This window comes from Phocoena sinus, chromosome 11 (genome assembly GCF_008692025.1).
Source record: "Phocoena sinus isolate mPhoSin1 chromosome 11, mPhoSin1.pri, whole genome shotgun sequence".
In the NCBI taxonomy this organism is placed as follows: Eukaryota; Metazoa; Chordata; class Mammalia; order Artiodactyla; family Phocoenidae; genus Phocoena; species Phocoena sinus.
Window position 1 is genome coordinate 4,640,222 of NC_045773.1, and position 17,558 is coordinate 4,657,779.

At 40.9% G+C, this 17,558-nt stretch overlaps 1 protein-coding gene across 4 annotated transcripts in view; it reads left to right on the plus strand.

The window, feature by feature from the left end:
• The window catches only part of RAF1 (Raf-1 proto-oncogene, serine/threonine kinase), a 73,661-nt gene that overhangs the window by 49,669 nt on the left and 6,434 nt on the right, over window positions 1-17,558 (plus strand). Inside the window, exons 3-11 of one of the 4 annotated variants that reach the window (XM_032647598.1) lie at window positions 576-688; window positions 3,430-3,532; window positions 3,825-3,982; window positions 5,586-5,684; window positions 7,912-8,065; window positions 8,661-8,720; window positions 11,176-11,203; window positions 11,311-11,438; window positions 11,790-11,907. In XM_032647598.1, the coding sequence (XP_032503489.1) occupies window positions 576-688; window positions 3,430-3,532; window positions 3,825-3,982; window positions 5,586-5,684; window positions 7,912-8,065; window positions 8,661-8,720; window positions 11,176-11,203; window positions 11,311-11,438; window positions 11,790-11,907 (961 nt within the window). The remainder of the gene's footprint in view (window positions 1-575; window positions 689-3,429; window positions 3,533-3,824; window positions 3,983-5,585; window positions 5,685-7,911; window positions 8,066-8,660; window positions 8,721-11,175; window positions 11,204-11,310; window positions 11,439-11,789; window positions 11,908-17,558) is intronic. The other 3 variants (XM_032647599.1, XM_032647600.1, XM_032647601.1) reach the window with 3 other exon arrangements.

Sequence of the window (17,558 nt, forward strand, 5' to 3'; positions counted from 1 at the left end):
TATATAGGTTCCCCACCCTTTAAATAATCTTACTCTTTGTATTTTTCTGAAAAATACTTTCCCCAGTTAATATGAACACCCTCTGACGAGTCATTATAAGTAATATATTAGCAGCACCGTGTGACACGTACAGATGTTCTGTACTTTATTCAAGCACTTACCTATTGCTGGACATTCTGGGTACTTCCTCTGTGTGTGTGTTTGCCATTATTGTTGACCCTTGAACAACTAAGGGGATTACGGGCGCCAACCCTGTGTGCACTTGAAAATCCGAGTATAACTTAACAGTCATCCCTTGGTATGTGTGCTCTGTATCTGCTGTTCCATATCCTCGGATTCAACAAACCACAAATCATGTAGTACTGTAGTATTTCCTATTGAAAAAAATCCACGTGTAAGTGGACCTGTGCAGTTGAGAGCCATGTTGTTGAAGGATCAACTGTACAAGCAATGCTGTCATAAAATCTTCTACATATACCCTTACATTTATTTCTGTATTTATTTCTGTATTCACCTTTCCAAGGGATGTGCTTGTGCAGCCTGTGTTGGTTCTAAAGGTGATCCTTTGTTTGTAGGTCAATGTGCGGAATGGAATGAGCTTGCAAGACTGCCTTATGAAAGCTCTCAAGGTGAGGGGCCTGCAACCAGAGTGCTGTGCAGTTTTCAGACTTCTCCACGAACACAAGGGGTAAGAACTCAAAAGTCAGCCAGCTCTTCCTTCATACTAGTAAGGATTTCCTAGCTTCAAATAATAAGTGTTTCCATAAAAAAAAATTGTACTCGCTTCCTATAGAATAGTGAATATTTGAATACCCTTGTTTATAAAGAGACAATTCAGAAAAATAAGATACCAAGAACTTGAAAATTTTGCTTGAACATTGCATTGGAATATAAAATACATGTTAGTTGTTGGGTAGTGTTTCCATAGAAGGAAACAGTAATGTCAGATGGTATGTTTCTCGAGAGCAAGATTTTTGTGTTTGCTATAATGCAGTTAACAGAGCGGGTACTCAGAAAGTGTTTCATTATTATTCATAGTTAAAGAATACTGTCTTTAAGAGATTAACTTTTATAATTCACTCATTTTTATTAAGTTAATATTTACTGAATCCCAGCAGTTTGACAGATACAGGGCTAAAAGATGCAGGAGAATTTCTGCTTCAAGGAGGATCAGTGTAGTTCATCCTATTCCTAATGGTGGTAGCAAGATAGAGGCATCGCCTCAAAGTCTAGGAGTAATACCCCGTAGCATCAGAGCCATCTGTGACTGTTACCTGTTACTGTTTCCCCCCAAATCTGGGATAACAACCTTAATTTTACCTTCTTCTTGGAAAGTGCTAGTTCTGTTACTGATCTTTAGCTTACATCTTTTATATTTCAAGGGGCTCCCTAGTTTGAGAGACTAGCCTAGGTAATGAGTACTCAAAATGTTGCCAGAAGTTGGCTCCCTGTTCACTGATGCCGAATAAAAATACAGAGACAGAGATTTGGAAGGTAAGAAATAGAGAAGCTTTTCATTTTCTTTGCCAGGCAAAGGGAAGACACAGCAGGCTAGAGCCTGAAGAACTGTGTCCCCCTGTCCTGGGGAATTACAGGGGGTGTTACAGGTGGAACTAGCAGTCCAGGTAAGTGATAAGGATGAAAGTGGTGAAGGTCTTGTATTCTTCTTGCAGTATTTTAAAACAGTCACCCTTGGCATCAGGCAGTCTGGTAATTGGGTCCATTTATCTCTGGGTTATCAGCCGGGTGACCTACTTTATGAATGTAAACATCTACAAGGGGTGATTTGCTACAAAAGAATGCAGCCAGAATAAATGCCAGGTGCAGGGAACAATTCATATGGAATCAGAGAGTAATTAGCTTTGTTTAGCTTTGTGAAGGACAAGTCTAGCTACAAGTGTTTGTTAGTAGTAACAGCTAAAGAATAACCAAGATTGCTTAACTCTTTCAGTCCTGTTTATGCTGTTTCCCCAGCCTGTTCATTGTTTATTTTCCTTGTTTATCAGAAAAGTTTCATTTCTATTTTTGCTGCAACAAAAAGGGTGAGCATAAATTCATCTGTTTATGTTATTCCTCTCAGCTTAGGGGCTTTTTGCTGAAGTGCAAAATCTTTGAAGCAGATGCCAGTTTCATGTGGGTACAGTCCCAGGTTGGTCCCCAAGCCAGTGCCTGGCGCTCCCTAAAGACTAGAGAGACTCTGAGACAGTGAGGGGCTTGAGCCACTCTTGTCCACGCTGTATTTGTTTGAAGCTACCCTAGGTTCTCTTTTGGATGGATGGCACCTCAAGACTGATCAGGAAACAGGACTGACCCTCTCCCTCTTCATTAGGGCAAAACAGGACTTTGGAGTAATGTTGGGTTTCCCAGACCTTGTATAGGGAAATATATTAAGGGATGGATTATTTACTGCCATGTAATGAGAAAGGTGGCTCTAATAGACTTCTCGAAGGTGAAGGGAGAGGTTAAAATGGTGCTGTGTATGTGGTGTTCTCTCCCTACCTGAGAATATTCTTCCTTCAGGAAATGGGCCAGATAAACTAGATAAGACATGAGGAAGGAACTGGGAATTAATTTTTACTTAAATGTACCTATTTTTCTGTCTTGTTTAGGCACAGTAAGAGTGGTTTCAGAGTAAATTTTAAGACAGTTGAGTCTTTCATCAATTTATATGTATAGACTCTGCAGACAGTTCTACAGATTTGAGCCCAATCTTCATAGAAAAGTGCATTTTATTTGTGATTCCTTTCTATTTATGTATTTTCTAGATTGAAGTAGGCTAGTGATTAAATTTTGCTACTGTAGCAATATTTGTAACCCATTTTGTAGGATTTTAGGATTTTTATAGGATTTTAATGTTATAAAGTCCAGTTTATTGCATGTTTCCTTTATCATGAGATTGTTTTATTTCATTGTTTTAAAAAAACTTTATTCTAAGAGTACAAGCTTTGGAGTCTGACTGACCTGGATTCCAAATAGCCCCTTACACTCTGTGTGTGGCCTTGAGCAAGTTACCTTCTTAGAGCCCCATTTCTCTCATTTCTAAGATGGGGATAATAATGTCCACTTCATAGGTTTTTTGTTTTTTTCATATTTATTTGGGTGTACTGGGTCTTAGTTGTGGCAGGCGGGCTCCTTAGTTGCGGCATGTGAACTCTTAGTTGCAGCATGCATGTGGGATCTAGTTCCCTGAGCAGGGATCAAACCTGGGCCCCCTGCATTGGGAGCACGGAGTCTTATCCATTGCGCCACTAGGGAAGTCCTTATAGGTTTGTTGTATGAATTAAATGTCAGTGTTGTATGGGATTTAAGTTAAGTTTTATGTTTATGTAGCATGAGCTAAATGGTAGCTGTTGTTATTACTGGTATTCAACTCTTTCACCTCATTTAAGTGTTTCCCTTTCATATTATGTTTTTTAAAATCCTCTTTAGTAAAAAAGCACGTTTAGATTGGAATACTGATGCTGCCTCGTTGATTGGAGAGGAACTTCAAGTAGATTTCCTGGATCATGTTCCACTCACAACACACAACTTTGTAAGTTGTAGATCTCTTCTCTCTTTGTGGTATGCTGGGTGCTTTGGCTGGCACAATAGGAATTTCTCAGAGATAATAAGTATATATGTTGTTGGATTGTTTAAAGCTGTGCCATTGTTTACGGTAAAGCAATTTAGGTGTCATTAGATCACAGATGTACTTTAATTTCTGTGTATGAATTTTACAAATGTTGGACGTGTGATTCTCCATTCTCATAAAACCTCTTGGGGGTCAAGAAGGAAATTATTTTGTTGTTTATTCAGTATAATTTACACCTCTGTTCTTGTTCCAGGCTCGGAAGACCTTCCTGAAACTTGCCTTCTGTGACATCTGTCAGAAGTTCCTGCTAAATGGGTTTAGATGTCAGACTTGTGGCTACAAGTTTCACGAGCATTGTAGCACCAAAGTACCTACTATGTGTGTGGACTGGAGTAATATCAGACAACTCTTGTAAGGCATTGTTCTTTTTTCAAAGAATATAAGGGGGCAGGGAGATATAAACCCCTTTTGAGGATGCATACTGTATATTTGACTGACAAGTCTGGGTTTTAGACTTATTAAGTGAATTATCATGATCTGGAAACGATCTACTTTAGAAACATGACAGTTCTGAAACTAGCAAGTTTTAAGGTGGTATATAACACTCTAAAACGAGTTGGTAGGAGTATTACCTGTCAAATAGAGATTGATATACTGTGCTTCAGTAAGGCAAAGAGCAGAGGGATATGAACCCCCATCCCCCCCCCCCCCCCCATTTTTTTTTACTAGGTTGCTAGTAGACAGTACTCTGTCTACTCTTAAACAACACTGAACAGACCTCTGACATCGAGAAGGAGCAGAAAGTGTGGTTGGTGCTGTTTTCTTCACCTCAAACTAGGGAAAACATTAGTCTTAAAATGATATTACAGTAAACCTTAAAAAACACATGTATCCCTCAGGAGACAAACCAGTTACTAAAATATATTCCATATAGACAAACTGGTTTTTTTTAGTAAGGTTTAAATTAAAAGTTACCTATTCCAAAGAACCTCTTAAAAACTATTAACAGGGATATGAAAAGTCAAAGGTGAACTTTTATCCTATTTTGAAGGTACCAGAAAAACTAAGGAAACGTTATCATTAAACTACCACGGGAACATCTTTTTTGCTTACGTGGTAGTCACGTGTTGCTTTTGCAAAGAGAGCTTGGGTAGCATAAACAGCACAAACTTTGGAGTCCAGCAGACATCGGTCAAAATCTCAATGTTGTCATTAACTATCTGTAATCCCCTCTGAGCCTCAGCTCACTCATCTGAAAAACGGGGGTATTACCGTGGTTGCAGTGTTCTTTTTTTTTTGTGGTACGCGGGCCTCTCACTGTTGTAGACTCCCGTTGTGGAGCACAGGCTCCGGACGCGCAGGCTCAGCGGCCATGGCTCACGGGCCCAGCCGCTCCGCGGCATGTGGGATCCTCCTGGACCGGGGCACAAACCCACATCCCCTGCATCGGCAGGCGGACTCTCAACCACTGCGCCACCAGGGAAGCCCTGCAGTGTTCTTTTGAGGCTTAACTGAGATAACATGTGAACTTACCGGGCACCAAGTGCTCATCTCATGGAGGGAAGATGCCCAGTTAATGTTAATATCACTTTTCCTCTTATTTATGACTTTTGGTGCTGAAGGTGATCTATCCTTCATATTTCTGTCTTTTCATTTGTGCGTTTCTAAGACAGAATGTTTCTGAAAAGCTCTATGTGATACAGGTTATGAATTGCCCTACTCTAGCTTAAAAGAACACGTTATTTTGATATGGCTGGACATTTGGCCAGTATTCCCTAGAAATGCACACTAGAGAGACTCTGTGCTCATTGGCCGGTCAAGATTGTTCACATTCTGTAGTCATTCAAACCCGGTCACTTGGGTACCCCCTTACCCTGGGTAGCCTGAAATGGTCCAGTAAAATGTGACCAGGAAAAGTTGAGTTTGAGTAGCTGTGAGTTTGCAAGGCCAGGCAGACTGACTGTAAAATTACTACTGCAGGTCTATAAACCAGTCTTCCTCTGATTTCATTTAGGCTGTTCCCAAATTCCATTGTTGGTGATAGTGGGTTCCCAGCACTGCCTTCTTTGACAATGCGTCGGATGCGAGAGTCTGTCTCCCGGATGCCTGTTAGGTATTTTTTTTTTACCTACTGCTTTTCTTTTGGAAAGTTTTTTGTTTTTTTTTTAAAACATCTTTATTGGGGTATAATTGCTTTACAATGGTGTGTTAGTTTCTGCTTTATAACAAAGTGAATCAGCTATACATATACATATGTTCCCATATGTCTTCCCTCTTGCGTCTCCCTCCCTCCCACTCTCCCCATCCCACCCCTCCAGGCTGTCACAAAGCACCGAGCTAATATCCCTGTGCCTTGCGGCTGCTTCCCCCTAGCTATCTACCTTACTACGTTTGTTAGTGTGTATATGTCCATGACTCTCTCTCGCCCTGTCAAAACTCACCCTTCCCCCTCCCCATATCCTCAAGTCCGTTCTCCAGTAGGTCTGCGTCTTTATTCCTGTCTTACCCCTAGGTTCTTCATGACATTTTTTCCCCTTAAATTCCATATATATGTGTTAGCATACGGTATTTGTCTTTTTCTTTCTGACTTCACTCTGTATGACAGACTCTAGGTCTATCCATCTCATTACAAATAGCTCAATTTCATTTCTTTTTAAGGCTGAGTAATATTCCATTGTGTATATGTGCCACATCTTCTTTATCCATTCATCCGATGATGGGCGCTTAGGTTGTTTCCATCTCCGGGCTATTGTAAATAGAGCTTTTGGAAAGTTTTATTGGGGCAGGTGGGATTGAAAGCATGAATACAAGAGTTCCCTTGCGTTCCCTCCTTTCTCTGTGTAAACCCTTTGCTGCTTCTGTGGAACTCAGCATTGGCGTTAGAGCAAAACAGAACTTTTTCTCTGTGGTCCTCTAGTTCTTAAACTCTGGAAAGTGACTCTGACTACAATTTATTCTATTATCCTAGCATGTCCCTTGTATCTCATTACATTTTAAAGAGTTTGAGATTTTGCCTTCCTCAGTATGCAATGAGCCTCAGGGGAAGCATCCCAAAACGATATACAATGGTTTGGTAAGAATAAAACCCTCAACTTTGAAATGCTTATTATGGCCTTGCATTGCTAAAACCATGGTATTGGATTGGCCAAAAAGTTCGTTCGGGGTTTTCCATAACATCTTACGGCAAAACCTGAACGAACTTTTTGGCCAACCCAATATTGAATAAACTGCTATCTTGAAAAGAATCTAATTAGATTTTTAATATGAATATCTGTTTTAATGTGCCTGTGAGTTTGCACATAATTTGTCTTTACTCTGTTTTCCAGCTTTAAAATCAGAGTTTTGTTGAGTCCACATGCCTTACTGTTACACATGAATTTGGAACCTAAAATAAATCTACATCTTTGTCCAAAATATCTGACTTTAATTTATATATAATCATATAATATTTACTGGCCTTTGTAAGACTCATGGAAATTGTTAAAGGCAGTATATCTCAGAACAAGGAATTTGTACTGAAGTGATATCTGGATATATTTGTATATGACTTTTATTTTTCTTGATAATTTGAAAAGCAAACCTGACTGAAAAACTGTACTTGCTTCTGAAGATTTAGGTAGAAGAAACCAGGCCTCTGAAGGCATTAATGTTGAATTGCCTGGAAAGGCAATTGTGATAGAGCAATTTCTCTTAGAAAAAAAGTCTTTTATCTTTTGAATCTATGCATGGTGCTACTTGAATCTAAACAAAACTCCCGAGTAATCTTTGGAGCAAATAATGAAAATGTTATCCCTAATGCGTGTTCCCAGTTTGGTTGGTGGGAGAGTGGCGTTGGGTAAAAGAGTCCAGTGATAAATTTCACGGTTAGGTATTGAAACCTAAAAACTGAATTCACATTAATTGATTTTGTGAGCTGTTTATGGGGGGAGAGAATGCACAGTGGATAAAATGCTGGCCTGTTTGCAGACATGCTTGGCAGATCTAACCATCTACTAAAAAATCTTCCTTAAAGTTTTCTAATTTAGTCTCTAAACTAACCTGGGCAAGTTCCATCTAGCTTTAGTAGGGGGTAGTATTGGTTGACAAATGCTAATCTGTTCTTTCCCAGAGACGGTCTAAAAATTCGGAGTATCCTGTAGAGGTGATTTATTAAATAGAAGAAAACTTATAACGTATTATTTCTTTTCACATGAATTCTGAGCACATATATTATTTACTTTTTAAAAATTTGCATGCAAAGGCATCTAAACAGAAGAAACAGAAAATAGGTAGTTGAAAGACTTTACCAATACAGAGGCCTGAGTGTCAACCATGGAATTTTCTTTCTCCTTTTCACCTAGTTCCCAGCACAGATACTCCACACCCCACGCTTTCACATTCAACACCTCCAGCCCCTCCTCTGAAGGTTCCCTCTCTCAGAGGCAAAGGTCGACGTCCACACCTAATGTCCACATGGTCAGCACCACCTTGCCCGTGGACAGCAGGATGATTGAGGTAATAGGGTCCTTTGCGGGTGGTGAAGAGTGTCAGTTAGTTATTTGGGTGGGGTTGAGGGTTGTGTCAAGAGAGTTTTGGGTTTCAAACCTGATAAGGAATGTTGCAGCACTTTGTCAGGTCTCTGGACTTTTTGAATTTCTTATTCACTGCATCTTGAGACTAGCTTAATTAATCTGGTTGGTATATCATTCAAATGGAGAACTGAAACTTCCTGAAGAAATGTTAACATTTGAACTGTTTCCATGTTAGATTTGAATAGGATTTCAGTGAGCTAGTGAATAAGATACATAAAGAGTAGTTTCTTTTTCATGTGGCAAAGAAAATAATAGTGATAGAGGACTACAAACTCTCTGAAAGACTTTTAAGTGATTTTATTTAGAAATAAGAGGGTGGAGTCACAGGATTTTAATAAGCAGGTATTTAGGAAGATATAAATGCGCAAAGCTAGTGTTTTCAAACTGCTTTTTCTTTTCTTGGCTTTATTGTATGTTCTGTTTGGTTTGCTTTCTAGTTCATCTTTATTAACAACTGAATACACTTAAAATACTTCCTTTGTTCTTTATTCTTCTTATTTCTCATTGCTTTGGACTAGAATAACAGCCTGAATGCTTCTCCCAGGGCGTGGTCCAGACGATTTTGTTTGAGGGGAAGAGTAGGTATTCTTCTTCATGCCTTTGCTTTCTTGTAAAGTAGCAGGATTGCTAAGACTGTCAGACAGTAGCCTGTCAAAAATGAAACAATCACTAAAATTTATGTTTCTTGTCAGACTTGGTCTCATGTTTTCTTTTTTGGCAATAGCATATTTGGGAATAAAAAAATAACTATGTGGTATTGTTGATAGGTGAAATCAGTTTCTCAAGTGAGATTTTGAGGCCAAGGGTATTAAAAATTTTTTTTAAAAATCATTTTCAACTAAAGACTAATGCTAGATTTGTTTAGCTGTTACTCAACAGCATCACTATTCTATTTATATTTTGTTTAGAAACAAAATATGTCAGTTTGGTTGGTATGCCCTGAAAATCCTTTGATAAGCTTTTATCAAAGACAGCTGTGCTCTGTCTACATCATGAATTGTTCCTTGAAAAACCTCAGGGCCACCCACTACCTCAGGCACAGCTTACCTCAGTCAGACCTCAGATCATTTTCGACATGCTTGTCCTACCGATCAGATGTGGGAGGGGCTCAACAAAAGAGTTGGCTTTCGAATGTGGGGCCTAAACTTGTCATTTGGGGGCACTTTGGTTATCACAAGATTATTGTGAGGGGGTCATGTGTATGCAAGCTATGAGTTTTATTGTCTCTATTGTATTGTCACTAGCCCTGATAATAATACAGTAATATACCAGTTACTTTTCTTCTGATATGTGATTTAGTCGTGTATAAACACTCTGATACTTAGAGGGAACATGAAAAGTGAAAATTCTTGAAGTTTTATTATAGAATAACTAGCACATCTGTGGTGCTTAATCCTCTCTGTACTTTAGAAGCGGACCAAATTTTGATTCCTGTTTTTTAAAAATCACATATGATTCAGCATTTTAAAAGTACACTTTCTTGCTTTGTTTAAACCATCTTAGTTCTCTTTAACTAATATTTAGATTTTGAGATGATGATAAATCAGTCCAGCTGTAGAAATTAGCACAGAATTAAGTATGAGGTATGTAAGTGGATACAGGGAAGAAAATTACAACATTAAGAAAAAATCCTAGTGCATGGGAATGTACTTCTGGTCAGTAACAATACATTGTGCCACGCTTTGACTAAAAACAAAGAATAGATTAGTTGAATAATAAAGCTACAGCTGCTAAATATTCTACTGAAATTCAAGTTATTTTGGACAGAGTTTTATCTACCTGGCAGTCATCCTGTCATACTTAAAAGCATGCAGATTCCTAGGTTTCCCGCCTTCCCTCCCAGACATACTTAAATCAGTCATAGTGGGGTGGAGGGGCTTGGGAATCTGTATTCTTAAACACCTCTCCTGGTGATTCTGAAGACTGGCCAGGTTTGAGAACCCCAGAACCAGGCTTTATTGGTAAATTCTGAGGATGTTTGGGTGGGGCTGTGAAAGTGGGGGAGGCGCAGCTTGGCCTGTGATTCTTCTTGTCTCTTGTAAAGATGTCATAGAGTGTGAGCATTCTGGTAACAGTTGTGTGAAAAAAAGGATCCTGTCTTTACTGTGGTTACACAAAGAGAACAGAGTAAGACTTCCAAGAGAAATAATCCTCTTTGAGGATATGGGGACCAGGTGTTTTTCTATTATTGTTATTTATATACTCCAAGTGAGGATTTATAAAAATGAGGATTTAGGTCTCATGGAGAGCCCTGTGATTTAAACTGTTCCAACTAAACAGTTTAATAAATTCTCAAGGTAGCCTTTGACCTCTCACCTGAGTAGAATGTAACTAGTTTCAGAGCTTACCCATAAGATCTGAGGAGCATTTTGTGATGAATGAGCTCATGGCTGAGATCCGTGGGTGGTGATTTTTAGTTCTGTTTCTGCCACCTACTGGCTGTGTGACACTCGCCATGTTCCTTTATCTGTTCATATGTGTTTTCTTATATGTAAAATGTAGGTTTTAGATTAGGGGATTTACGGTCCTTCCGGCTTTCTATGGTTTTAGGTTTGGATAAAATATGTAGTCGTGGTGCTTACCCATAGCAAATCCAACTCCTAGAGGAGTAACAGTGAACTTGCCACTGAACCCCTCATTAAAAATATTTTATTATTATTTTTTTGAGCTTCAGTGGAGCAAGATCCCCAGCCACTGGAAGGATCTCACCTTGATAGTAACTTTGCCAGCCTTCCTTTAAAGAGTATCAGTCTGCAGTGTGCATTGCTTTCTAGAGAGAAAAAAGAATGCTGCTTTATTGTATATGAGAAATTAGCATCAGTCCTCCTAATATTTGATGATAACGATCTTGGAGATATTGGCCACAGACATTTGATGAATTTAATCAAAGAAAAGTTAGAGTATGTAATTAGACCTTTGGTGTTTTAGAGATTTTATAATCAACTTTGCTCCTGTAAATCCTTCTCCCTTTCCCTCCCCCAGAGAACATCTTTTCTAGTGCAGAAATTGACCAGCTTTCCTTTTCTGTTTCAGGATGCAATTCGAAGTCACGGTGAATCAGGTACTTGTCTAAGTCATTTAGCAAATAGTCATGGGCTTTTTCTCTTTATGCTGTGCATCTTCTGTTGGCTTACCCATGTGTGAATTCTGTTTGTCTTGTCTATTAAGCTTCACCTTCAGCCTTGTCCAGCAGTCCCAACAATCTGAGCCCAACAGGCTGGTCACAGCCCAAAACCCCTGTGCCGGCACAGAGAGAGCGGGCACCGGGATCCAGCACCCAGGAGAAAAATAAAATTGTGAGTATGGTTAACAGTACCTCTTGCATGTTAGGGTTCAATAAGAAAAGCTTAGTCAGAAATGAGAATGCCTTTAATTTTAGGGTTGGGGGACTCTAATTAAATGAATACATTATAAATATCAATGCCATTTTTGGCATGCTTACATTGGAAAACTTGCTGGTTTGTTGCAAGGCAGGGCACAACTAAAACGGTATTTTCTCAAAAGACAAAAACTGGAATTATAGTTAATATGTCTATCTTTAAAAGATATGGGAATGGATGGAGTTGGGTTGATCTTTTCTTTGACACCCTCGTTAAACAGACTTTTAGCAGTCCATGAAGTATAACAGTGATCTCTGCTTGTTTTAGAGGCCTCGTGGACAGAGAGATTCAAGCTATTACTGGGAGATAGAAGCCAGTGAAGTGATGCTCTCCACTCGGATTGGGTCAGGCTCCTTTGGGACTGTTTATAAGGGCAAGTGGCATGGTAAGTTTGGGGCCCTTCCTTTACTACCAGGGTGAAGTCACATTTCAGTCCAGAGAGTGCCAGGCAGGCTCACAGCAGCACTCTCCAAGGGTACTTGATTGCATCTGAAGATTGAACTTAATGGTATCTCAGTGACGTTTCATACTGTTCTAAGACTCAACAATGCTATAATTGGTATGAAAACGTTTTCAGGATAATGAGAAATTGGTGAAAAAGAGTTGAGCACCATAGTGAAATGTCACAGTCTCTTAAAAACTGATTAAATACAGTGTGCACCTGGGAGGAACATGCTTTGAAACTCCTTAAATGTGTTTAAGAGTCTGTTGCTATTAGGAGGGGCATGGATTCTGGAAACTTAAAACTGGAAAGGACCTTAGAGATTTTACATGCCAGAAAACCAAGGTCCCCAAGAGGGGGAACTCACATACCCATGGTCAAACAGTTGTGCACAGGAAAGCCAGGAGCCTCCTAAAACCGATATTCTTTGCTCTGCCCTGGGATTGGTTGTGGGAATCTCTAGATAAACAGGAATGCACAGACTTAATTCTTGAATCTGTGGGGAGTTGACATTCTTATTTTAATGGAAACACTTTGTCACTTGGAAGAAACTTTCTATTTTAAGGTCTGTAGCCAAAGCTTCTGTATTTTGTCAACATACTTAACATTTCTGTCAGGTTTTTAATGCCTCTGGCTTCAGGATGTCAGCCAGAAAATAGTCTTTTTTCTGGAAAATGCTACATGTTCCCCAAAAGACATCTCTTCTAAATTCAGATTTTAATAAAGCAAACAACAACAAAACCACACACAAAACCTAGGGTGCCTAGATGCCTGTGTTTCTACTTTGGATGCCACCGTATTTATCTTTATACATAAATGGACAAAGTTATGAGCGTAAAATACATTAGAGCATTAAAATTCAAGTTGTTAAAAACTGAGAAACACTGTGGATTTTCCACTTATAACTAATCATCTGACAAATTTCTCGTTCTTTGCAGGAACTGGCAAAGGACTGAACGTTTGTAGATATATGTAGGGTGATTCCTTTTCTTTCAAAAATTGCGTCTAATATACTACTGGCCTGCCTCCTGGGTCACTGAGAAATTATGCTGTTGCAGAATATTTTCTACATAGATGTCATAAATGTCTTGGTGATCCCTTAGAAAAGAAAAACACAATTTTGTGAGATTGAGTGCTTGTATCTGAGACAAGAAGGCTATAAGTAATTGCAGGAAGTGGAGCAGAAAACACTGCTTTTAATGCTTCCATTAGGAGCATTTTATCATTTTTATCCGTTTTTAAGCCTCAGCTAAAAGCCAATACATGCAGTTTAAATTGCACCCAAATTTAAGCTTCCTTTGATTGAGCACTTTTATTTGGGGGTTCATAGTTTTTCAGAGCATTAGATTTGCCACAGTACTGCCTTGAGCTTCCGTTTTGTCTCAATCTCGAACTTTTAGATGATGGTAAGGAGATGTATCTGCTATAGTGTTCCTTCCATAAAGACAACTGTCAGGATGTAGCTAACATCTAATGCTTTAGGATTCTACTTTTTCTAACTTAAGAGTGTCAAAAGTCAGAGGGGCGAGGAGCAGTGGACTTTTAGCCCCTCAGAAAGCAAGCCGTGGTCTGTGAATGAAGAGGAATATGAGAGGGTCAAGGAAAGCGTAATTTCTAGATTGAGTATTTTGTGCTATATTTGCTTCCTTTTTTCCCCCCTATTGCTTTTCTAATTCCTATAAATAATAGAACGTTTTATTCAATTTATTAAAAATTACAGCTGTTTTGGTGATTTCCCCCCCCCCCCCCCCCCCGCCGCCGCCAATTCTGCCCGTCGGCTGTGAACAGAAAAGGTCTTAAAGCAGCCAAAGTGGAGGCCTCAGATCCATGAACTAATCAGCGCACTTACTTTATGTACAGAAGAGACCCTTTTGGGCCCAAGTGCAGAGTGTCCTTTGGGGCATGAATTTGAGGTCTGATTTGGCAGCCTCTGCTAATTACAAACAACACATTAAAAGAGATGAATATAGCACTTGAAGCTCTCAGACTGTTAGCAGCGAGGTCACTTACAGCATGAGAAGAAGGCAGCAGCCCCCTCAAGAGTAGATCCCCAAACCTGAGAACACTCTTGGGCCACAGTGTGAAGTCAGCAGCCTGGTATAACCATCTGTGGGGATCCCCAGCCCAGCCTAAGGCTGAGGTTTGTCATTTTGACTGAGTCAATAAGAAGTGGAGGAATGGTGTTCATTCTGTTTCCATTCTAGAAAGCAGGGGTGTGTATAATAAGTTTTAGACAATCTCAGATGATTAAAGCAGGGAAATTAATTGGTGTTTAAAAAGGTAAAAACAGGGCTTCCCTGGGGGGGCAGTGGTTGAGAGTCCGCCTGCCGATGCAGGGGACACGGGTTTGTGCCCCGGTCCGGGAAGATCCCACATGCCGCGGAGCGGCTGGGCCCGTGAGCCATGACCACTGAGCCTGCGTCCGGAGCCTGTGCTCCGCAGTGGGAGAGGCCACAACAGTGAGAGGCCCGCGTACCGCAAAAAAAAAAGGATAAAAACATTTGAAATTCACCAGTGATAATAGCTCTTCCCTCTTCAATGGTAGATGAATAATATTAATATGTTATTAAAAACATGATACCCAATAGCCATGTATCTTAACTTGCTTGTACTACATTTGCCTCTGACTTTACTGTGAAGGGAAAGTAAGAAGTTCTGGTTTGACAAATAATGAGTACTTCATGTAGTTATTAAGCAGTGTTGCTGAATGCCTATTGCATGGAATGCTGGAGAGGTGGACTTAGTCATGATGTGCTTGGTGCCGAGGACTGCTGAGCAACTAAGTCCCCGGTATTCCTGCTAGAGGCTGTGGCCACTTCTAACTCCAGAGCTTCAAACAGACAGCTTTTCAATTCATAACTTGCCTTGCTGACAGTTGTTAGAATTCACTCATTTCTTCAGCCAGTGTTTCGTGAGCATTCTTCTAATGCCAAGTATTTTTCTAGGGGCTAGGAATGAAGCCCTGAGCAAAACAGATAAAAATTCTTTCTCTTACGGAGTTGATATTCTGGTGGGCATAATAACCAAGAAAAGCAAAGGAGATAGTGTGTCCTAAGTGCTAAGGAGAAAAATGGAGGAAAGCAGGTATAGAGTGGCAGGCCTGGTTCATAGTTTTTAGTAGATTGGTTAGGGAGGAGTCTGCTGAGGAAGTGGCATTTGGGAAGCAGCAACAGCAGATGCAAAATGGGCCACTCACCTGGCCTGTCGGAGGAACTCAGGGAGGTCTGAATGGCTTTAGTAGAATGAGAGAGGGAGAGGCTAATAGCAGTGAGGTCTGGGGTGTGGGTTATAAGGTGCCATAAAGACTTTGGATATCATTTGGGTGAAATGGAGGTCTCAGATTGTGCAAGACCTTTAGGAGGTTTGCCCAGCCTTGTCCTGAAAACCAGAGTGATAAGGGAGCTCATGAGTTACCTGAAAAGTCAGTCTAGCTCTGGGCATTTCCTACCAGTAGAAAACCATTTTGTATAGGAGTTGAAATTGGTTTTCCTATGGTGTTTGCCCATTGTTCCTACCAGACTGAATCGCTGGTATGGCAGTCCTTGGAGGGTACACATACAAATGAGGGTGTGCTGTAACGCAGAGTATGGTCTCTGGGTTTCAGTAAGAAAGTGCACATAATCTGTTACCATAACTGTTAACCGTGAGCTGCCTGGCCTCTGGATCCCTATGGTGCCGTGGGCTCTGTTTTTAGTTTGACCCTGTTCAGTCTTCCCATTAGTGACTTGCATGACTCAGGTATTGTGGATGACTTACACAGCAGTGTCATGCAGATTTGGATAATAGAATTTGGATTTAGAAAGATGGGAGGATTTGAAGTGTCTATGATGATAGAACAAAGAAAGGATGAACTTTTTTTTTTTTTTTTTTGGCGGTACGCGGGCCTCTCACTGTTGTGGCCTCTCCCGTTGCGGAGCACAGGCTCCGGAAGCGCAGGCTCAGCCAGCGGCCATGGCTCCCGGGCCCAGCCGCTCCGCGGCATGTGGGATCCTCCCGTATCGGGGCATGAACCCACGTCCCCTGCATCGGCAGGCGGACTCTCAACCAGCCACCGGAGAAGCCCCAGGATGAACTTTTAACAGGAATGTGTCTTGTTCACGAGTCCAGAAAGTAGAGGCTAGAGGTGGAGGATGTTCAGCTGACAGCAGGTCAGAGCGAGTCACTGTGAACAGGCTTTGGCTGCTGATGGATCATCTGAGGTCTGAGGTTGCATTACTGATCAGGTCCAAAATGGGTGACGCTGAGGGTGAGTTCAGCGACGACTGGAGCATGCCCAGAGAAAAGCTGTGAGAAAGGGAAGGGCTTGCAAAACTAGGCTCATGAACTAGGAAGCAGCCCCTTCTGAGGGACCATCCAGCATCTCCCCAAGTCTTTCTTCTGCATACCTATCTCCAGCCTGTCCCTTTAAACCCCCATCTATTGCCTGGCCATCTCCTGGCCCTTCCTCTCAGTTGACTGCCACATTGAGTCAGTTCACCTTCACAGGGTTTCTTGCCTCCATCTCCTCCTTTTTATCCCTGCTGTCACCAATGTGCCTGCATTGCACCTGCATTCTTGTAGCAGACTCCTCCTCCCTGGCCTCCCTCCTGTCCTACAGGTGTCAAATCACATGCTATGTTAGAGTTTCCCAAACACAACTTGGCGTTTCTCTCATCCCCCTTACCTCACCTTTGTTTCTGGTGTACCAAGTCTAGAACAGCCCCTTCCTTTGGCTTATATCGCATTTCCTTCAGAAAACTTTTCTATATCCTCTCTGCCAAGATATTTACTCCCCTCCTCTGTCATCCCCCGACCCCAATCCTGTCTTGGCTCTGACTGCTCCAGAATAGGCAATTATGCAAAAGACTCCTGTCCCTCTACTCAGTCATAAGGAACTTGAGGTTGGGGCTGCATAGTTTACCAGCTCCATCTTCCTAGTTATAAGGTAGCTCTGAATATAGCACATGCAGCTCTGCCATCCAAAGTCAGCAGCACCTTCCAGGCAGCCCTGGGCCCTCAGTAAGTTCATGTGCCAGTGAACTGGATAAGAACCAATTTGGAAGCTGCTGCTAAGTGGGGATTTTAGCTTTAGATGATACAAACAGAGATCACAGGGCAACAGTTAGGGACCTATCGTAAGAACCATCTCTGTACCATCTGGTGCTCCCCAAAAGTGGAATGAGTGCTCCAGCAGGCTGCAGGGGGGTGCTGCCAAGGGCACATGCTCAGTCGTGGAGGAACTAAGTCACCTCCAAGTGCCACTGAACTTAACTCCTACTTTGTTTGATGATTGTATTTAGTAAAGTTATTTGTCATGAAAAGCTGAGGTCCTAATGGGGCTTCAGGTAATTTACTAGCTTTACAACTATTATAAGTATGACATAACACTTCTGAAAGTGGCTTCTAAATCGGTAGCACCTGTAAAGTAGAATTGATCCCTGGATGTTTCTGAAGTTACATGAAGAGGCTGGTTTTTACTCACAGTGATTGACAGTCAGTAGTCAGTATTTTAGTTAGAAGTACAGGTATTGGAGTCAGACTAGGGTTCTGATCCTGGCTCCAGCACTTTCTTTTGGCTATATGACTTTGGCCAAGTAACTAAACTTCAGTTTGTT